This window comes from Phyllostomus hastatus, unplaced genomic scaffold (genome assembly GCF_019186645.2).
Source record: "Phyllostomus hastatus isolate PE091 unplaced genomic scaffold, TTU_PhHast_1.1 phas_contig_40, whole genome shotgun sequence".
In the NCBI taxonomy this organism is placed as follows: Eukaryota; Metazoa; Chordata; class Mammalia; order Chiroptera; family Phyllostomidae; genus Phyllostomus; species Phyllostomus hastatus.
This window is the reverse complement of record NW_025333872.1, coordinates 31,391,537-31,415,101: the sequence shown is the minus strand read 5'-3', so window position 1 is coordinate 31,415,101 and position 23,565 is coordinate 31,391,537. Positions and strand designations below refer to the sequence as shown.

The 23,565-nt window shown below is 36.4% G+C and overlaps 1 protein-coding gene across 7 annotated transcripts in view; it reads right to left on the bottom strand.

Moving 5' to 3' along the window:
- MYO6 (myosin VI) overlaps positions 1-23,565 on the bottom strand; it is a 162,347-nt gene that overhangs the window by 14,795 nt on the left and 123,987 nt on the right. For all 7 annotated transcript variants that reach the window (XM_045842713.1, XM_045842714.1, XM_045842715.1 and 4 more), the window contains exons 21-28: positions 17,033-17,163; positions 16,864-16,941; positions 14,664-14,793; positions 12,800-12,890; positions 10,081-10,231; positions 8,349-8,557; positions 2,823-2,901; positions 1,794-1,954 (exon numbers count right to left, since the gene is read on the bottom strand). In XM_045842713.1, coding sequence (XP_045698669.1) covers positions 1,794-1,954; positions 2,823-2,901; positions 8,349-8,557; positions 10,081-10,231; positions 12,800-12,890; positions 14,664-14,793; positions 16,864-16,941; positions 17,033-17,163 — 1,030 coding nt within the window. The remainder of the gene's footprint in view (positions 1-1,793; positions 1,955-2,822; positions 2,902-8,348; positions 8,558-10,080; positions 10,232-12,799; positions 12,891-14,663; positions 14,794-16,863; positions 16,942-17,032; positions 17,164-23,565) is intronic.

Genomic DNA, 23,565 nt, shown 5'->3' with positions numbered 1-23,565 from the left:
TCTAGGACAGAGTATAAAATAACCAGGAGGTTCAGCAGAGAAGGAGCTCACAGTTCCTGGAAGAGGGTCCACAGAAAGGGCTCCGGTGGGTATTCCAGAGGGAAACAGCACCTCTAGGCCTGTGCCATAGCAGAACTGAAACGAACTCTTCCTCCTTTCAAGTTATAACTGCTTGTATACCTCCTAAGTACTTAGCAGTGGTCCCATTACCTAATTAATTCTGCTTAACTTAAATCACAGTTAACTTGTCATTTACGTTAAAGGTCCTAAATGGTCCACCCTTTCTCTGAGAACAATCACTTTGGAAGAAGTGCACCTCTCTAAAGATGGGAAGCACCCAGTATTTTATACACATTATATGGAATGGCACTGGATATAGCTTACTATTTCAAATGCTCACACATAAAGCTTGGCCATGAATCCCAATAATGACTACATTATTTTCAGCCATACTAAAGAAATGATTTTCAGCCATACTAAAGCCAGCTCTGTCCACTATAGGACATCCTCACACATCAGGGATGGCAGCTGTAAGAACCTGGTTTGTTTAGGAGCCTAGCCAACCCACTAGTCAGCTACACAGATAGACTCCCCACTGTTCCAATGCAGCACAGGTGTGAGGAATGGAGCAGCAGCTCAACTAAGTCTGCAGCTACAAAAGCCAGCGATGGAAGGAAATATTTTAATTATGGTAAATGTTAACAAATAGCCCAAATACTGAGTTCAAATGCAAGAGCTATAAATTATCATCATACTTAGCAAATGTCTGCTAAGCCATTTTCAACTTATTTCAATATACATTCATATACAATTCAGGCCACAGAACTCCCCAATATAATCACTTAACTAGAAAAAGTGTGAAGGCAACTTAACATACCATTTTCCTTCCCTACTGTGTTTTCAGCTAAATAAAATCTAAGTACCACCTTGTAAAATGCACAAAAATTTTCCTTTTACAAGGAAATAGCAACATCTACTGGTTGTTGCTACTTTAACTTTATTTTGTTATAAACAGTGTTCTAACATTCTGAAAAGCATGGTCAGACATATCTGTGCCTCACAATATATAGAGAACATATATATCCACACACAAAGGAACTCACAAACTAGTTTTGCTCTGTTTATAAATAATAAAAGTAACTAAAGTCTCTACATTCTAAATGTAAAATCAATCTGTAGATTAATGCTTCCTGATACTTTTAATAAGAACTTCCATACTCTAATAAAATATGGTATTTTAGAGATAATTCAGAAACCTGAGGAACCAAAATATTTCAATATGATTAACCCCCCTTCTTGGAAAAAGAAATCTATTTACTCTGAAACACAGGGTATATGTGTAAAATTTCTCATCTCAAATGTTAGGATACATATAGTTTTAAATTTTCATTAGGAAAATAATAAATTCCAACCTCAAATATATTAAATTGGATTATAATATACTGAATGATTTCCATTCCAGTATTTAATGGCAGGTATTTAGAAATTAGCTATCTACCCTTTATGCAATATTCATTGACTATTTCAGACTAAAAGTTGAGATGTTTTGTTTTCTTAAAGTACTCATGAGCTGAAATACCAATTTTGTTTTTCAATAGTTTAACAATTTAATAAAATAAACTGTTTCATTCACTTGGGTATAAAAATGGATACAAATAAGTTTTAAATGATTTTACTTAAAATATATCAAGACTAAGGAATAGGATTTTCTCCTATTCCTTTCAGGCTGACATAAAAGGCATACAGGTAAAGAAAGAAGAGACAACGCTACACCCCACCCAGTGGCCCAGTACCTCCGGAGTGCCAGGTCAGCCTGCGCCTCGTCGCTGATGAGCTCCGCTTCACTCTGGGCAATCCTCAGGGCCAGCTCCCGGTCTCGGCGCTCCTGCTCCAAAACCGCTTGCTGCTGGGACTCCTCTTCCCGCTGTCGGGCCAGCTGCGCCTCAACCTCAGCCTGCCAAGGACAGAAAGCATTTCACCAAGGTGTCTCCACATGTTCACTTGATCATTCCCATTACTTACTAAAATTCTTCCAGACAAGTTCCTTACTAAGGAATATATCTTGTTTAACCAGAAATTTCTTCAGTCTCTAGTCTGTTCTATGTTACGATTTATACTGCTTTCCAAACCCAAGAGAAACCATAGTTCCACCATCCTATAACTATCAATGTCCCAGATATCACATGAGTATCCCAGGTATTACATTAACACCAACACACGACAAGCAGATGTCAGGAATTTAAAGTGTCCATTGCCAAGAAACTCAAACACATGATCAATTATTCTCAGACGTAGACTTTTTTAAAAATGAGGATAGGGAGAGAATCTTATTCTAACCCGTTACTACTAGTATCTACAAAGTTATAAAATAATGTTTTATAATTTATTTAATTGAAGTATATTCTAAAATTATGTTTTAAGTAAATGTTCATCTGACTTTACCCTAGGTATAATAATTGAACCAAAATAGTATTTATTGAACTCAGCACTGTTCGAAATGCTTTAACATGTATTAAAGCATCACATGCTTGTGTGGTGCTCACAACCATTATTCACCCCAGTCCACAGAGAGAAAACTGTGGCCCACAGTCCCTCACTGTTTCTTGTGCAATGTCAGAATTTCTGTCAGTGACCCAGTTCTGTCACTTCCCTAACTCCAAAGTCCCTTCCCATAACAATTTCAGAAACTGCTTTTCATCTCCGGGATAAACCAATGGCAGCTTATCTAGCAAATCAAGATACTGCGTTCACTTCTTTGGTTTTATAATTTTGTAGATTCTGTTTTGATAGAAATTCAGTTCACCTATCTAGTCAGTACATACCTGAATACGTTTTTCCTCATCTTCCCTTTTCTTTCTCTCTTCTTCTTCTTGTTTTCTCTTTGCTTCCATCTCAAGCTTCCTAACAGAAAATAGAAAACTCTTCAAAAATTTAATATAAAATAAGGAATCTTTCAGAAGGCAATTTAACTATTAATAAACAAAGCTTACAGGATGGGGACTTACATTAACCTCCTGACCATATACATATCAACTCACTTTTTAAAAAAATAAAATCTAACTCTACTGACAATAATCTTCTGAAACTAAACAAATACAATTATATTGTATAACCTTTAATATCTCTAGATTAACTTGGTTATAAAGCCTAGTTGTAAGGTACTGATGGCATGTGCTTTCCTGTACTCTTTTTCTCCAGTTAATCAACTTTATGTTCCTTCTGTCCGTCAGATTATGCCAACCTTTCAAAACGCTATCAATTTTAAAACCACAAAAAAGTTGAAGTGCCTTTTTATTACTTATTAAATAATACACAAGTCACTGCTTTAAAAAATGTTGATTAAAATGCCAAAGTTTAAAGACAAAGAAAGTATCTTAAAAACAGTGAGAGAGAAGCAGTTAGTGACCAGAAAGGGAGCTAACTGCTTCCTTTCAAGGGAGCTCCCATAAGACTGTCAGCCAATTTATTAACAGAAACTTTGCAGGCAAGAAAGGATTAGAAAAAAATATTCAAAGTGATGAAAAACAAAGACCTATAATCAAGATTACCCAGCAAAGCTATCATTTAGGATGGAAGGACAGGTAAAGAACTTCCCAGACAAGGAAAAGCTAAAGGAGTTCATCACCACCAAACCAACATTATATGAAATCTTAAAGGATCTTCTTTGAGAAGACAAAAAAAGATAAAAAAATGATAAAAATGCATCAACAATTTAATCTAAAAAACAATAAATGAACAAGCAGAACAAAAAAAGACTCATAGATAACAGAGAAAGTTTTGATGGTTGCCAGATGGGAGGGGACTGGAGGGATAAGTAAAAATGGTGAAGGGATTAAGAAGTACAATCACTTAGTAAGTTATGTAATGTATAATCACTGGGGTGTACACCTGAAACTAATATAATAATTTATATCAACTATAATTAAAAATTAAAAATGATTGGAAAAAATGTAATAAAATTTAAATCAGCCCTAGCTGGTGTAATAAAATTTAAATCAGCCCTAGCTGAGTGCCAGCCTGCAAATCAAAGGGTTGCTGGTTCGATTCTCAGTCAGGGCACATGCCTGGGTTGTGGGCCAGGAGCCCCCCTAGGGTGTGTGTGAGAGGCAACCACACGCTGATGTTTCTCTCCCTCTCTTTCTCCCTCCCTTTCCCTCTCTAAAATAAATAAATAAAATCTTAAAAAAAAAGATTAAATCAAAAATAAAAATGATTTAAAAAAGAAGAAATCCTCAGGCGTAAAAATCTAACCAAAATTCAGATTATAGTTAAAATCATTTTATTTCATTTTTATAAAATATGCTTTCTCCATTTTTAAACTTATTCTAAAATTAGTCATAAGCTGCAAAACATCATTTTGGTCAACAACAAACCATATCTACTATGATGTTATGCCATATAGCCTTGGTGTGTAAGAGGCTATACCATCTAGGTTCATGTAAATGCACTCTATGATGTTCTCACAATGATGAAACCAGCTAATGACAAATTTCTCAGAATATGTCTCCATCATTACTCAGCATGTGACTGTAGTATTTTAAAATAATAATAATGACTATTAGGGGAGTTCCAGCCAAGATGGAGGTGTAGGTAGAAACCCTTCTCTTCCTTGCACAACCAAAAGGAGGATAACAACCAATCTAAAATCAATAAACAACCAGAAGTGCCAGAAAAACAAACTGCATGGGATTCCAACAACCACAGAATTAAAGAAACAGTCAAACAGACCAACCAGACAAGTGAGGCCACCTATGGACAGAAACCTTGGTGAGGCCATGGGGGCGGGGCAGGCTGTGCGGGAGGGGCTGACTTAAGGGGAAACTGAGACTCAGAAGTGGCTGTGGACTATAGCAGTGGTTGCCAAGGTGGGAGAGAAACTCCCAGTCTCTCAGGAGAGTTAGTTGAAAAGTGGGCTAGAGACAAGCAGGGGAGGTGCATTATTCCCTCTCTGGCCCCTCCCCCACAGGCAGCTCCACAGCAACAAACCAGGTTGCCCTGCCTGGGTGAATACCTAAGGTCCTGCCCCCTTACAACTTAACAGGGGCCCCAAACAAAGAAATAGGGCCAAAATGAAAGAACAGAGCAAAGTCTCAGAAAGAGAGCTAAGCGATAAGGAGATAGCCAACCTATCTGATGGAGAATTTTAAGCTCTGGTAATCTAAATGCTCACAGAACTGACTGAGCTTGGTTGAAAAATTAAGGAACAAATGAAAGATACCCAAAATGAAATAAAGCAAGATATTCAGGGAACCAACAGTGAGAGGAAGGAAACCAGGACTCAAAGCAACAATTTGGAACAAAAGGAAAAAAATACAAACATCCAACCAGAACAGAATGAAGAAACAAGAATTCAAAAAAATGAGGAGAAATTTTGGACCTCTGGGACAACTTTAAGCATTCCAATATCTGAATTATAGGGGTGCCAGAAGAACAACAGCAGCAAGAAACTGAAAACTTACTTGAACAAATAATGAAGGAAAACTTCACCAATCTAGTGAAGGAAATAACTTTCAGGAAGTCCAGGAAGCCCAGAGAATCCCAAGGAAGTTGGACCCAAAGAGGAACACACCAAGGTACATCATCATTAAATTACCCAAGATTAAAGACAAAGAGACAATTGTAAAAGAAGCAAAAGGGAAAGAGTTACCTACAAAGAAGTGTCCATAAGGCTATCAGCTGATTTCTCAAAAGAAACCTTATTTCCAGCCAAGACAGAGGCATAAGTAGACACATTATGCCTCGTCACACAACCAAGATAGGGACAACAACAATTTAGAAACAGAATAACCACCAGAACTGACAGAAAACTGAACCGTATGAAAGCTGGACAACCATGGAGTTAAAATAGAAAGGTTCATCCAGACCGGTAAGAGGAGTGGATTCGGGAAGCCAGGCAGAGAGGGGTCACGCAGCACAAAGAGCATTGGGGCCGTGCACGTTAAGACCGCAGCTGGCAGACCCCGGCCGAGGGGTGGCAACCAGCAGACCCAGCAAGGCGATGACTGTAAAGCAAGGCAGTGCGCACAACCCAGGATTCCAGCGCTGGGCAACAGAGTCTTGGGGAACTAATTGTAAACACCTGTGGGGGTTGAGACACAGGGAGAGACTCCCAGCCTCACAGGAGAGTTCGCTGCAAAGTCCCACAGGGTTCACAACCCCACTGACACAGGAATCAGCAACAGAATGGCCCAGTTTGCTTGGGGGAAGCCTCGGAAGGGACTGAAGTCCGACAGACAGCAGAGCAAGTGCCATTGTTCCCTCTCAACCCCGCCCCCACATACAATGTCACAACCCAGCAACTGGGGTACCCCGCCCAGGTGAACACCTAAGGCTCCTCCCCTCATATGTAACAGGCATGACCAAACCAAAAGAAAAAGAGAGAGATGGCTCAAACAGAAGAACAAATGAAAGCCCCAGAACCAATCCTTTGAAGTGACCGAGAAATAACCAACCTATCGGATGCACATTTCAAAACACTGGTGATTAGGATGCTCACAGAATTGGTTGATTTTGGTCTCAAATTAGATGGAAAAATGAAGGCTACAATAAGTGAAATGAAGAAAATACACAGGGAACCAATAGTGATGGAAAGAAAGCTGGGTCTCACATCAATGGAGTGGACCAGAAGGAAGAAAGAAACAACTACACAGAAAAAAATGAAGAAACAAGAATTCAAAAAAATGAGGAGAGGCTTAGGAACCTCTAGGACATCTTTAAATGTTCCAACATCCAAATTATAGGGGTTCCAGAAAGGGAAGAGGAAGAGCAACAAGTGGAAAAGTTATCTGAACAAATAATAAAGGAGAACTTCCCCAATCTGGCAAAGGAAATAGACTTCCAGGAAGTCCAGGAAGCTCAGAGAGTCCCAAAGAAGTTGGACCCAAAGAGGAACACACCAAGGCACATCATAATTACATTAGCCAAGTGAAAAATGAAGGAGAGAATCCTAGAAGTAGCAAGAGATAAGGAGACAGTCACCTACAAAAGCGTTTCCATCAGACTGTCAGCTGATTTCTCAAAAGAGACCTTGTAGGCAAGAAGGGGATGGAAAGAAGTATTCTAAGTCATGAAAGGCAAGGACCTACATCTAAGATTGCTGTATCCAGCAAAGTTTTCATTTAGAATGGAAGGGCAAATAAAATGCTTCTCAGATAAGGTCAAGTTAAAGGAGCTCATCATCACCAAGCCCTTATTTTATGAAATGTTAAAGGGACTTACCTAAGAAAAAGAAGGTAAAAAAAACACAAATAGTAAAATGACAGCAAATTCACAATTATTAACAACCACACCTAAAACAAAATCAAAAGAAACTAAGCAAACAACTAGAACAGGAACAGAACCACAGAAATGGAGATCACAGGGAGGGTTGGCAACAGGGAACTGGGAGGGGGAGAGAGGGGGTAAAGGTACAGAAAATAAGTAGCATAGATGGTAGGTAGAAAATAGACAGGAGGAGGGCAAGAATAGTATGGGAAATGTAGAAGCTTAAGAACTTATGACACATGGACATGAACTAAGGGAGGGAATGTGGGCAGGAGAGGGTGTGTAGGGTGGAGGGGAATGAAGTGGGGGTAATGGGACAACTGTAATAGCATAATCTATAAAATATATTAAAAAAGAGAAAGAATCCTTACAAGCAAGAAGGGGCTGGAAAGAAGTATTTGAAGTCATGAAAGGCAAGGACTTACATCCAAAATTACTCTATCCAGCAAAGCTATCATTTAGGATGGAAGGGCAGATAAAGTGCTTCCCAGATATGGTCAAGTTAAAAGAGTTCATCATTACTAAGTCCTTATTATATGAAATGTTACTGGGTCTTAGATAAGAAAAGGAAGGTCAAAAATATGAACAATAAAAAGACAACAAACTCACAACTATTAATAAATGAACCTAAAAAGATAAAAGAAAGACAAACAGCAAAAACAAAAACTAAGCAAACAACTAGAACAGGAATAAAATAAGAGAAATGGACATCACATGGAGGATTTTCAGTGGGGAGGGGGAAGGGAGGAATAGGGAGGAAAAGGTACAGGAAAGAAGAAGCATAATTAGTAAGTATAAAATAGATGGGGAAAGATAAAAAATGGTATAGGAAACAGAAGACTCAAAGAACTTATGTGTACAACCCATGGACACGAACTAAGGAGGGGACTGCTGGAGGGAAAGGGGTACAGGGTAGAAGGGGGTTAAGGAAGAAAAACTGGGGAAACTGTAATAGCATAATCAATAAAATATACTTAAAAATAAAATAAAATAACAACTATTTAAAATAAGAATATTTATTAACACCACCAAGAATTTACTGTCCTGTGTCCTTCTAATTCAAAACAACAATATAAATGACTTACATTCGCCTTTCCTCCTCTTCCTTTCTTCGACGTTGTTCATCTTCTTCACGTCTTTTTCTTTCTTTTTCCATTTCTTCTTGAATACGCCTCAGCCTTTCAGCTTCCTCTTCTTGCTGTTTCTTTTTCTGTAAAGCACTGAGGAGTTCCTCTGAGCTTTTAACTAGTGCATCATATTCTTTCTGTATCTGTTCCCTTGTCATCATAGTGGACTTTAAAAAATAATAAACAATAAAAAAGTTATCTCTTCTGTTGCACAACAATGTGAACACTGAACACTACGGAATTACACATTTCAAAATGATTAAGATGGTAATTTAATGTTATCCCCCTTTGCCACCATAAGAAAACCAATATGTGCATATATAGCAAGAACTGGAAAAGTTGGTAAGCAATAAGCCCATTATCTTTATTATACTATTTGTACATTTAAAAGTTATTTTGCATACAGATATCTACATCTATTTCCCATTAATCAAGTAATCAAATACTAAGGAGGTTCTGTGGACAAAGTACAATACTGTAGTTAAAAAAATAGTTTTAAAGAGATGATTAATTTTGCCAGAGTTTACTACTTTTTATAATAATGTTCAACTATTACTTAAGAAAATATTTCTTAAATATCTTAAGAAATATTGTTGGATGATTTTCCCAAGTGAGTCTTCAAAAACTGTGGCTTGGTTGGTTTTAACTAATACCACATAAACAGGGATGGATCTTAACAGATTTGTAAAGTCAGCTAAGTTTATCCAAAGCATTTTAATTCTCTAATCTTCTTTCTCCATTCTATCTAAAACTGAAGCTGTTTATGTAAAATATCTGCAGGAACTATGACAAAAGGCTCATATTAAGTTATTATATCCCACATAATTACACTGACTTGTTAAAGTTGATGAGAAAAACATTAAGACCCTAAAATAAAACAGAAAAAAATAGGGAGAAACAGACAAAATGTAATTACAAGCATATATAAAAATTATCAATCCCACTGGTAATCAAATAAGTGAAAATCAATTGAAAAAAAAGGCCCCTTTTTTCCTACAAAATTTGGGAGAGGATTAATGCTATTTTCATAACAGTTAAGTAATTTATGATAGAGCTTATATGAAGATAATTATAGAAACAAGACATGGCATAATAATAGGGATAGAAAATTAAATGTACATTAGGATAAGAACTATGCAAAAATATGTGCATGCAAAGTAAGACAGCAAAAGGAACATACAATAGTAAAACAGTTATATGTGTTAGTTTTGTAGGAGGTTTTTGGTAACTTTCTCCGAATGTTCAATATTACATTTATCATTTAAAAATTAGTTTCTAAAAGTAGAAAAACATGAAACAAAATAATTTACATTAATTCTCTTTCAGGAATGATTATGAAACAAGTATTCAGATACTATTTAAAATAGTAATAGTAAATAGTAAACTAAATACAGTAATATTTCAGTAACAATAAATAAATAGTACTTTAGTTACTATTTTTGGAGGGAAAAAATCTTTCCTAGCAACCAATGGAAGTATGATAACTTTTCAAATCTTTTTTGCTATAAAAATTTTCAAGCCTAGAGTAGAGAAAGTATTACAATGAACATCACTGGTCATCACTGGGACTCAACATTGTAACACTCTGTATCCTTAAAAAATAAGGACATTTTCCTATACAATTTCAACGTCAATAACAAATAATAAATTATTTCAAAAAGTGATAGTCATTTGGGTTAAAATTATATACCTTAATTTTGGCCATTAAAGCATCGATGGAAATTTCAAGGTCCTTGACCTGTTTACTCATCTCTGGTTTTCCTTCTTTCAGGGCACTTACTACTTCATTAAATTTATCAAGTCGTTTTTTCAGGGTGCCCACCTTAACCAGGCCGTCAATGCTGTAAAGACAATGCTTCATCAGTCTACTTTCACCACTTACGGCTATAGAAGTTGACTTTTAATTTGAATAAAATGCTGAACATATTGTTAAAAAAGATATTTTACATCTGTTTTCATATTGTTCAGTATTCTTTTTTTTTACATAATTTGTTGAGAGTAAAAAAAAATAATCAAATATGGTGTGAAGGACACTGCTGCCTGTCAAGAGGATTTAAGCCTTCTATCTTTACACTGAAAAACTGGAGAGTTCAAATTAAAGAAGAACCTAAAAGAGTTATCTAGTCTCTTTTAAAGGTGTTAAAGATTAACAGTTATTCAGACCTCTAAGTTTAGAGTATCAATTAATAATAAAAGCATATGAAAATTAAATACTAAATTTACAGTGAGGCAATTCCTACACAGAATTCAGAAAATTATGGTCAAAACATTAACGAGATTTTTTAAAAGCAGTATCAATATATAGGAATCCAGTGGACTTGTTTATTGCCACAGTTTTCTGGTTAGAGTCTTCAGGGTTCTCCATATACAGAATCATGCCATCTGCTATGACACTTTTACTTCTTCATTCTCAATCTGGATGCTTTTGATTTCTTTCTCTTGCCTGATTGCTCTGGCTAGGACCCCCAGAACTATTCTGAATTAGAGTGGTGAGAGTGAATATCCTTATCTTCCTGATTTTAGAGGAAAAGCCTTCATTTTTCACCGAGTATGGTATTGGCTGAGGGTCTGTCATACATGTCCTTTATTATAAGGTACTTTCTTTCTCTACCCACTTTATTGAGTGTTTTAATCACAAATGGATGTAGCAGCTTATCAAATGCTTTTTCTACAGCTATTGATAAGATCATATGATTTTATCCTTTGTTTTGTTAATGTGTTGTATTAAACTGATTGATTTTCATATGTTAAACCATCCCTGTGCCCCTAAAATGAACCCCACTTGATTATGATGTGTTATTTTTTTATGTACTGTTGTGTAGAGACAGAAATAAAACCACGTTATTATATATGGGCAAATAATTTTTGACAAAGGAGCCAAAAACAATAGAGAAAAGAAAGCCTCTTCAATAAATGGTGCCAGGAAAATTGGAAAGCCATATGCAAAAGAACTAAACTAGTCTAGTTTGTCCCCATGTACAAAAAGATTAATTCAAAATGGATCAGAGACCTAAATATAACATCAGAAACAATAAATTACATAGAAGGAAACAAAGACACTAAACTCAGTGACTTTAGTATGAGAAAAAATTTTATCAATTTGACCTCAAAGGCAAGAGAAATAAGGACAAAAATAAATTAATGGGACTATATTAAAACAAAAAGGCAACAAACTAAATGGGAGATATTTGCAAACAACAGCTTCGACAAGGGGATAATATCCAATATATATAAAGAACTCGTACAACTCAATACCAAACAATCCAATTAAAGAATAGGCAGAAGACCTGAACATAAACTTCTCCCAAGAAGACATACAAATGGCTAACAGATACACAAAAAGATACACAACTTCAGTAGCTATTAGGGAAATACAAATCGAAACTAAAATAAGATACAAACTCACACCTGTTAGAATGGATATTATCAACAAGACAAGTAGTAACAAATGTTGGTGAAAAAAGAACTCTCATTCGCTGCTGATGGAAATGTAAACTGGTACAGCACTACAAAAATCAGTATGCAGGTTCCTCAAAAAAATAAAAATAGAGGTACCATAAGACCCAGCAATCCCTTTTCTGGGTATCTACTCGAAAAACTTGAAAACATTTATTCACAGAGATATATGCACCCCTACGTTCATTACAGGACTGTCCACGGTGGCCAAGACCTGGAAACAACCACAGTACCCTTCAACAGGTGACTGGATAAAGAAGATGTGGTGCATATACACTATGGAATGCTACTCAGCAAAAAGAAAAAGTGAAATACTGCCATTTGCAGAAACTTGGATGGACCTTGACAATATTATCCTAAGTAAAATAAATCAGGTGGTAAAGCTAAGAATCATGTATTTCACTCATATGTAAGATATAAAACTGAAACTCACAACAGTATGGTGGTTACCAGAGGGAAGGGAGGTGGAGGAGTAACAAAGGGTAAAGGGGACCAAATATATGGTGACAGAAGATGATCTGGTGGTGGGCACACAATATACAGATCATGTATCATAGAAATCTACACTTGAAACCTAGATGATCTTATTAACCAATGCCACCCCAATAAATTTAACAAATAAATAAACAATGTCATTGCGATATTTATCAAGAAACTCAAGTCACTAAAATAATCAGAATAAAAGAACTTCTTACAACCATTTATTTCAACCTGTCCTGGTGTCTACATTTTTGTAAGCTCCTTCAAATTCTTTTGTAGAATGAGGCCAGTAATGAAGTAATCAAATAATTAATTTCAAATAAATAGTAGAAATAACAGATTAATGTATCTTTTTATAAGAACATGAGAAAGAAAACTCTGAGTATCCAAACTGCCCTTCATTATGACTTTATAGCCATTTTATATTTGGGTAATTAGGATTTGTAGTATTCTCCAGCCACTATCCATCTTACCGAGGTTTGTGTCTCCTTTTGCAAAGCCACATTCGAATAGTTTTTTGCATTTTAATGCAGGCTTCAGCTCGATATTTTATTTTGTTCTTCACTATGTGTAAAAGAAAAATATAATGATAGAAAATCATTCAGTTTAAATCAGACATATAATAGTTTTAAAATCTACTCACTTTCACAAAGTAATTCTTGAGAAACATGAGATCTTACTGAATATATTATACCAGACATCAAAATCAAGAAGTTAAACATTTCTTTAATTCCTTATAATTCTTAAAACAAAAAGTATACCACATATGTGACTAGATTTACATTTTAAATGTATTATTTCCTTATTATGCTACTTTACTGCTTCCTAAACTGTTGTAGGCAATGTTGGCCTATGAAATGCTAACAGATGTGTCTTAAAAGAAGGATTCATCTGCCAAATGAATTTAGAAAAAGCTAAGTGCTACTTTTGGAGATTCACAATAAAAACAGTGAGTGAAGCCTCTGAGAATCCTACAGTAAAGGAATGTATTGATGTTTAACTTCAGTTACCCAGAATGTGCTACGCTGATTTGATCCTGAAACATTTTCTTAGAGCTGTTCTCTAACATCCTGCAAAAATCCTGACTGGTTACTGACTTCGCCACTGCACAACGCAGTCCAGTCCATGAACAAATGAATCATATAGGTAATTTTAAGGTAATATGTTGTCCATCATGATGCAATGTATAAAGCTGAAAGCACTGAACTACATTGATAAATATTTATATTTTAATTGGAAAATTATAAGAAAAAGAGCTTCTGTTATCTTTTTTATTATAGCTTTCTTTTTATCTATATTCATACTTGCCTAACAAAATACCTCAATAATAACCTTTATTTGCATGGTTCCTTTTCATTAGGTCAAAAAATTTATTTTTTTATTAACAAGGACAATTTACTGAAATTTTTTCAGGTTTCTAGCACTGTTTCAGGTACTCTGGTGAGTATGAAAGGCAAATACAAGTTTAATCAAGTTACTGGCAACAGCTCCTTACACTGAAAGGTTTTCCATAGACACTCAAGTAACCCTAAAATATTATGCCCCTCACCCTTGTCTAGGGTCAGAGATAAGTAGTCTGTACAATGTAGCCAGAAGCACAAGAAAAAGCAGCTCAGTACAGTGCACCGAGGAACAGGTCTAAAAAAAGCAGAGGCAGAAGAGGCTGGAAAGACAAGCTGAAGCCCCATTTTATGTGATCTTGAAAGATTCTAAGACATAGACTTTTTAGACTTGACTTAACATAAAAAGAGCCATAATAAAAAGCTTTTGGTTTACAGAGAGAACTCTGGGGACCCAGGAAAACTACTTTGGGAGCTACTGAAGCTACTATGCAAGTGGAGGACAGGCTCCACTAAGGCACTGGCAATGAAGAGGGAAGAATGTGCAGTATTTGGGGGAAGAATCAACAGGGTTTGTTGATGGACAAGATTTCAGGGACAGGAAAGGAAAAATCATTACAACTTGAAATTTTGGGCACATTATGCGATGGTGCCATGCAGGTAGAAAGAGCTCTGGCTTATGTCTGAGACATTGGGGGATGCTGTGGGAAAGGTGAGGAGGGGACAGGGAGAGAAAACAATGAAGAAAGTAAGCTCTGTTTTGTTTAGTACATAATGAAATTAATTCTCACATAAAGAAGTATCACATACACTCAAAAGAGAAAGTCCATAAATACTAATTTATCACACACTACACATGAGGTATTACTTGAGGAACCAGAGAAATGACATGAATAAGCAATGAGATCCCTGTTGTCCAGCCCTCACCACTGAGACAACTTTACACCACTCCATGTCCAAAATAATTACAGAGCCTGGTGTGAAACAGAACACCTACATTTGATGACTGAGAGTGAGCACCACTGAACTTTCTTCCAGCGACTGCAGATAAGCCAGTGATTGACTCTTTTAACCAGCTCTGCTAAATGGTCAGGATCAGACTTCATGATCTGATCAAATTCTGCAAACTGGGGAATAAAATAATTTAATATCAGTATCAAAACACAGAGATACAAAATTACTGAAATCCCAAATCTAACTTTTTGGAAATAGTCACAAGCCATAAGCATGTCTTGGTGGGTTACACAGCAAAGCCAAACACACTTTACTATCTCTTTCTTGCTGCCTTTCTCTTCCTCCTTTCTTCCTTCCTTCCTTCCTTCCTTCCTTCCTTCCTTCCTTCCTTCCTTCCTTCCTTCCTTCCTTCCTTCCTTCAGGATCTTGGAGGGTAAGGCAGGTTACTCATTGCCAGTTAGCAGGTTCAGCCATAAAAATAGAAAAAAGTCTTACATGACAATTAAAGATGGTTGGCAAAAAGGCCTTACTGAAAAAAGAATGAAGAAGGGCTAATGTATCTCTAATTGCCTTATCCACTTTCTCAGATATCTGTATATAGTTCCTGACTAATGAAGGTCAGCTACATAACGCTATGTACCACCAAAACTATTCTGTCTTCTCTAAACCCCATCCTCATTTTGGTCAGAGATAAGAAATTGTTGCTAAGAGACATAACACAAACAAAACCATTAGTTTAAGAAAATGTATCATTTCCACAGTTTATCACCAAAATACATGATAATTTCTATCCTATACCAAATAACCCACCAGCAATCTTCTACCTTTTTCATCTCATGGCATACATAAAGTAATTACTAAATTTCATGGCACACCAAAAAATATATTTTGGCCAATCTGACAAAAAATTAGGTAAAATTTTGATTCATTCATACCAGATGGCTATTGCTGTGTTGGTTGTTGTCATTTTTTTCATTTGATAATCTAAGGGAAAAGAAGTCAGTGCCCCTGACTAGGTACTCAGGTATTGCATGTTTTAGAAATTCCTGTGGCACACCCGTTGAAAATCAATGTACCCCACTATAATGAATTGAGGATGTCATACCTATCAATATAATGGCTTCTCATAATCAAAATTAAAGGTAACATAATGAGACTAAAGATCTGTGAAAATATGCCTCGTGCTTTTAACATTTTCTTCTGACTGATCGATTTTTCTGGAAGCAAATGAAACCAAGCACTTTTTCTATCAGGCTATCAATTCTAAAATATTATTATAGCCCTGAAATATAATAAATGTTGAGTTTATAAGAAATATATATGATTACAACTAAGCCAAATATGAATAATTATATTTTCTCTTAATTTTTTTCTTTTATAGGAAATGGTATGGGTTCACTGCAATAAAAGTATTCATAGGAAAGTACATACACTGTTACTGCATTACACAGATTTTATCTCATGCCCAAAAATGTGAAATCAGATTTATTATGATTAATTTAGCCTTCAAGGAACTAGAGATACTTATTAATGATTTTGCTAAGTCAAATAAGTATGGTTGATTATATAACAAGAAGTATGTTTAAAATTATGAAAACATAATTCAATCATTTTAAAGAAGTTAGGAATGGTGAAATTATAAACAGATTGTGAAGAGCATTTAGGTATTTCTGTATTATACATATTAAGTAATGAAATATTCTTAACTTGGTCTTGTAACCTAGTACAGAACCTTTAAATACTAAAACTATGAGTTAGCCTAAGAAAATTATGTTAACATACAAAAGCATTTACACACTCACTCATTCTAGGGTTTGAAAGAAGTCAGCAGAAACCCCAGTCCAATTTCCTATACCTTGTACACCTATCATACTTTAATGGAACTTGTTCTCCACACAACAGAGACTTCAGAGTACTGTGAAATTTTTAATTATTAAGACTGAATTAATATGTTTTAGAAAGGTTTTCAACTTATTTAAAACACAAGTATTTTCTGGCTAACCATTACTTAAACAAAAAAATCCAATCAAACAACACTCTGATTCCAATATTTCCAAAGCTGAAAAAAACTGTTAAACTTACAGAGTATTACATGTTGTAAACTTCTCACATATTCATATACGCATGCTGTTAGTGATCATGTAAGTCAAGAGTAATTCAAATCACTAAACACTTAAAATTATTCACTAACACCCAACTATTCATATTCATCATGTTCAAGTTTAAAATGAAAACATATTTACCTTGCCAGGTCTAAAAAATACTTTTGTTAACCCAAACTTGTAGTCAATTTCATTTAAGCCCAAAGCTTTAAAAAGAGCCTGAAAAATAAAAGTTAAAAAGTTAAAGGACAACTAGTAATTAGTAAGAAAGATGCCTATAGCTAAGAAATTTCAATTCAGGTATTTGTACCTTACAAAACAGTCTTGGATCTAATCTTGCAAGTTTATCTGGCATGTACTTTTTATACATGTTGTAGAGTTCATGAAATGAAGCTCGTGATGGAAAACCACCCTGCATCAAGTCCAAAACAGACACCATACCTAGATTCATAAAAAAAAACATGTATTATTGCCAATCACCCTATAGAAGTAAAAAAATAACTTGCAAGTGATCAACTTTACAATTAATGTTTAGAAAGGTACAACTTACAGGAATTACCAGCAAGTAAATATAACCTAGGACGTATCATATTTATAATTACTGTATCCCAACTTACCCACCAACCTAAAACTATGGTAGCATATTTCATCTAAAGCCATCTTGAGCAAACTTTCTTTTTTGAGACAAACTACTGATCTCCAGAAAGCTCAAGTCTAGTTTATATCATTTTTTCTGCTACAAACCTCTGTGTTACAATCACAGTATATAACGCCTACATTAGGCCATTTTCTAAGTCCTGAGGTTAATTTTAGAATAAGGCTTCTGATAAAGTCTCCAAGAAGCTGTCAAACACAGCCCCAAGTTCTCACCAGTGCTCAAACACAGCAAATGCACAAGAAAGGAGTGCTTGTGGTTTCACCAGAAAGATTCACTTCCACTCCCCTCTCCAAGAAACGAGTCTATAGGGTAAAGAGGTTACACGACGCATGTCTATTTTCAGTGAAATTCTAGTAGGTGGTTAATTTGGGCCTTGAGTCAATTTCAACTTTTCATGTCATGAAAAGCATTAAAATAGTCAAGGAAAAGCTCAATAACTATAGATAATGGCAAGAACCTTTGTTCACCAAAAAGCCCTGGATTTTAGACTCTGGGACTATTCAACTCAATGGAGAAAATGACATTATTCAATAAGAAGTGTTAAGAAAAATAGTTAGGCATTTAGAAAAAAAAACATTTGACCCTTACCTCTCTTATACCAAAATAAATACCTGCTGGCCAACAATCTAAATCAGCAAAATGAAACTATAAAATATTTAAAAAGTAGATTTTTATTTTAAAATCATCCCATGGGAAAGATAGCTTTTCTAGGTAGTCAGATTACATTTAAACTTTCTAGTGGAAGAAGTGCAAAACACTGATACACTCGGGGTCGATGACAGTGCAGGCAAACACACGCACCAGTTCTTACTGGGAGAGTAGGGCAGTGCAACGGTTCGGGATGGCAACTTGAAAATATTTATCCCTTTGACCAAGAGCTTTTCTACGTCTCTGAATCTATCCTATGACTTGTCACACATGTGGGCAAATATAGCACAGAGAATTTCTATATATCCACTGGGTCATTGTTTATTGTAGGAAAAAAACAAATGTCAATTATGTTATAACCACATATGATGTATTAATTAAAAAGAACCAAGCTTTATCTAACCCGTATAAAAATATATCCAAGATATAAAGTAGTTACCAGAAGTGAGCTTTTTTACTTATATTTTTGTACTATTTCATTTGTGTTACAGTGAACATATATAACTATTATAATTTTTAATACTAATCAGTGAAAACATAAAAGCAATCATTCCTATGGAAAAAATTTCCAGAACTAAATTTGATTCTAGGCTCCGCTTGAAGAAAGAATATGTCTGGTTGACACTGTCACAACTTTTGCCCATTGTGCCCAATAAACAAGAACTTTTGGAAGTGTTCGCGCCCACCACCTCTGAGCCCCTTGGCTTGCCCTGTAACTGTGGATAACACATGCACTGGCTTGAAGAAGTTCACTAACAATTTCATGGAGCTTAACAAATTACCAAGCCTATGGCTGCTAATCAACACACCAAGTACTTTTCCTCCTGGAAATTCCCATGACCTGGATCTTCCACTGGGAGTTTGGTGACGAGCTTGTTGGTGCAGTTCTGGCTGGTTATACTCAGGACCCCACTGTGTGACCACAGACATGCAGAAGAGCCCCAAGGACACAGAGGAAGATCTACTGCCTTCTCACACCTTTCCCTACTTTATCCTCATGATGGCTGATCAAAAAGATAGTAATTTTAGCCATGGCCAGGTAGCACAGTTGGCTGGATTGTCCTGCACTCCAAAACGTTGCAGGTTTGATTCCCGCTCACGACACATACCTAGGTTGCAGGTTCAATTCCCATCGGGGAATGTACAAGAGGCAACCAATTGATGTTCCTCTCTCACATTGATGTTTCTCTCTATCTATCCCTGCCCCAACCCTTTCTTCCCTCTCTAAAATTAGTAAAACATATCCTTGGATGAGGATTAAAAAATAGTAATTTTAATAAAAGATATCCCAAATTAATTAATTCTCATTAAATTGGAAAAAAAAACAGAATGGAAATGCAAAATAGAATTCAAATTTTTAATGTGTTTATTTTAGAAGGTTTCATAAATTTTTCACTTCTACCAGTTATTGGTACTTTTGGCTTTTTCTCATCACTACATGGCTAGAACCAACTCTATACCATTTTACTATTAGTAGTACTTTAAAGAAAATCCACTATGAATCAAGAGTCATCTATTAAACTGCCAACATATCTCAATATATTGAAATACACTGCTTACTAGAAGAAGAATCTAAGTTTGAGCATCAGTTACTGCTAGCCCATACTCTGCCAGCTTAATAGTGCATATGACGAGGATACAACGAGGTCTGTCTAGAAAAAGTGCAGCCATTGTTAATATAATAAAAATGGTTTGCACAACCAGGATGTAACCTGGCAGCCATGAAGAGGAGACTGGAATGCACACGAACAATGACGACTTCACTGTCCTAGTCAGTGGGGGTGGTAGCCACCACTGAGGAGAGCAATGAATCTGCATCAAGTTTTGCATTAAGCTTTCTTCTGCAGATAACTATTCGGATGATTCAGAGGGCCACAGCTATAGGCAACTGGTGATTGGCAGCTTCATCACAACAACATGCCATGCCCGCTCATGCATCACATTTCATGAAGAGTTTTTCGGCAAAACATCAAATCACTCAGATGACTCAGGCCCCCTACAGCCCAGGTTTGGTGCTCTGTGACTTCTGGCTTTTCCTAAAACTAAAACCACCTTTGAAAGGGAAGAGATTTCACACTGTCAATGAGATTCAGAAAAATGTGATGGAGCAGCTGATGGCAGCTGGGAGAACCATGTGAGGTCCCAAGGTGCCTACTTTGAAGAGGACTAAGGCATCATTTTCCTATGTACAATGTTCCTTGGATCTTGTATCTTCTTCAATAAGTGTCTCTATTTTTCATATTACATGTCTGCATACTTTCTGGACAGACCTCGTTGAGCTAAATCTAAACAGATTTGCCTTGCCAGGAGATTAGATGCTCACTAAGAAACTAAGTGATTTATTATATTGGGCGAAACAAATTCTAAAGAAAAAATGTAAATGAGAAAAAAGTCAAACTCAAAGTAAAAACTACCTGAAGAAAATATAAAAAAATACATCTATACTTTATGTAGGAATATAGCAGATATAAATTATTGAACTTTCTAGTATCTGTTAAGTTAGTCACAAATTAATCTCATATTTGCTAGACTATGCATTTCATTCAACAAATATTTACTGAGTCTACCACGTGCCTTGCACTGCCAGGAGGCACATGTGCAAGCCAAAACAGATAACAGTGTCTGCCCTCATAAGGTTTATAGGTTAGAAAAGGGAAAAATTAAATAATTATTCAAACATATATAAAATTAATGACTATGAAATAAAGGCGATCAACACCTTCACTCAGGTGCCCTTCCTAGTTACAGATATGGAGAAAGGTTTTCATAAGGAAATGACAATCAAGCTGAGATGTGAAAGATGAAGGCAAAGAAAGCAGAGGCAGCAGCATGTGCACAGGTCCTGTAACAGGAGGGACTGTGGAGCATTTAAGGAACTAAAACCAGGGCCTGTGAGGCTGTAGTACACAGAAAAGGAAGTAGAAAGAGATGAAGCTAGGGGCACATGGGCCAGACCACCTGGGGCCTCATAAGCTGCTAGGATTTTTTTCTTTACCCTAAGAATAAACAGAAGCCATTACAGCTTTTTAAGCAGTAAGAAGACATAATCAGACTACAGCTGTACAGCAGTAATTCTGGCAGTATGATAAGAAGAAACTGAGCAGATGCAAGGAGAATACTTACAAAGCTGTAGCAAAAAGCCAGGTGAAAGATGGTGACAGCTTCAGTTAGGAAGTACTAAGACTCACTAAGACTGATAGAGCTAAGTGAGTAAATTTAATATTCTCACCACAAAAAACAAACAGTAATTACATGACCTGATGGGAGCATTAGCTAATGCTATGGTAGCAATCATTTTGCAATATGTAAGTGCATCAAATCAGCACAGTGTACACCTTAAACTTATACAATGTCATATGGTCAATTACATTCAAATAAATGTGGGGGGGGGAGACAAACTGTTCAGAAGGTCACATCAAAGGGACTTGAGCAGATAGAAAGTACACAGCTGTGCTGTCCAACGCAGCAGCAACTAGCCACATGCACTGTAGCTGCACTAGCCAAAAGTGACTATTTAAATTTAAATTAAAAAAATAAAATTTAAATTTATAATTCATACTAATCACATTTCACAGGTTCAATAGCTACAAGTATCCAGTAGCTACCATACTGGACAACACAAATACAGAATATGTCCGTCACCCAGAAAATGATACGGGGCAGCACTGACACTAAGTGAAAAAGGAAAACTCTGACCCATAGCCTGAAAACTCTCATAAATGATATCCAGGCAGAAAAAGATGACCCAACAGAGAAGTCAGGAAAGGCCAGCGAATTCAACACAAAAGTAAGGACATAGGCTTCTTCAGGAGCCAAGAAAAGATTTGCAAAAGGTATTGGTCAGAGTCAAATGCTGCTGTGAAGTCCATTACGATAAGGACTGCAAAAGAACACCTGATTTAGGATGAAGGAAATCACTGGTGACCTCATCGAAAATTATTCTGTTGGACTGGTCAAGGTAGAAGCTGAATTGTGTGGGGGAAAAGTGCAAGTGGAAGGCAGGAAACTGAGAAAGCAAGAAGAGACTACTCTTGGACAGAAAAGGAAAAACTGCAGAACAAGAAGTAAAGCAAGAGATAGGTAGGCAGTTAAAAAGGAATGTGGGTCAGAGGGAATAAAAATAAGGTTTCACATGTTTAAATGGTAAGTGAGAAATCCAGCTCAAAGGAAATGGATCACTACATACGAGGCCTGTCCAGAAAGTATCCTGCCATGTACTATGAAAAATAGAGACAGTTACTGAAGAAAATACAAGATACAAGAAACACTGTACATAGGACAATGACACAGGGGACCTCAAAGTAGGCATCTTGGGGCCTCACAGAGTTCTCCCAGCATCTCTTCCACTGTTCACAACACTCTGCAAAACCCTTTGCTGGAATCTCCATCAGCTGTCCTGTTGAATTTTCCTGAATGTTATCAATGGTCCGAAATCTCTTCCCTTTCAAAGATGATTTTTTGGGGGGGAAATCTTGTTCCCAAAATCTTGTCCATTGGTGGTGGTTTGAATCAAGTCATTATCAACTGCAGCATGATATTCCTTCAGCTCTTGTAGCAGAAGCCTCGGAATGAATTTTGCAACTACACATTTCATGCCTAGATCCTGTGTTAAAAACTCAAACACAGCAGTGTTTTTTTGGAACCCCCAGATCAGCTTCTTGTTCTTGCACTGTCAGTTGCCGATCTTTGTTGGTTGTAGCCCATTCACGTTCAACATTCTCAGGTGTTCTGCTTCTTGCAGGCCTTCCAGAATGTGAGTCATTTCAACAGATTCTCAACCACGTTTGAAGTGTTTGTGTCACACTTTTATTTGTGCTGTACTCCTTGCTTTGCCCTCCAAAGCCTTCTGAATCATCCCAATAGTTTCCATGGAGGAATGCTCAAATTAATGCAAAATTTGATGCATATTCATTGTTCTATTCATTCAGTCATTTTGAATGTGATGGAGACACAGTACACATGCTCACTCAACAGCATCTACCACCCCCACTGACTAGTACAGTGAAGTCCTCACTGTTCACGCATGTGCATTCCAGTCCACTGTCCTTGGCTGCCTGGTTACACTGATATCACACAAACCATTCTCCTTATATTAACAATGGCTGGAAGTTTTCTGGACAGACTCATATAATCAATATTGAAGATTCAGGAAAAGGTGGGAAGAGATGGATTCCAAAGAACTATGGCCCAATTAGGAAGAGAGGCACTTCCTACCTTCTTAGTAGAAGGGAAGGTAATGCAGGTAGATAGAAGTGTTTGGTAGCAGACAGGTGAAGCTTTGAGGTGTTAAGAGGTGAGGCTGTCTGTTGGCAGATGCCCAGAGATTTGAGGAAAGCAGGATGGATCTGACTAGTTTCTGTGGAGAAACAGAATATGCTGACCAGGGAAACTTGGCAAAGTAGGTTTGAGAGCCCTTTAAAGATTAGTAATCATGAATTTATAAAGATGCCAATCTGTCTTGCTTACCTTATCTATGCAGATGAGGCAAAAGGACAGAATTAGATTCATTAACAGGTAAAGTTATGTGAGAGGGGTCA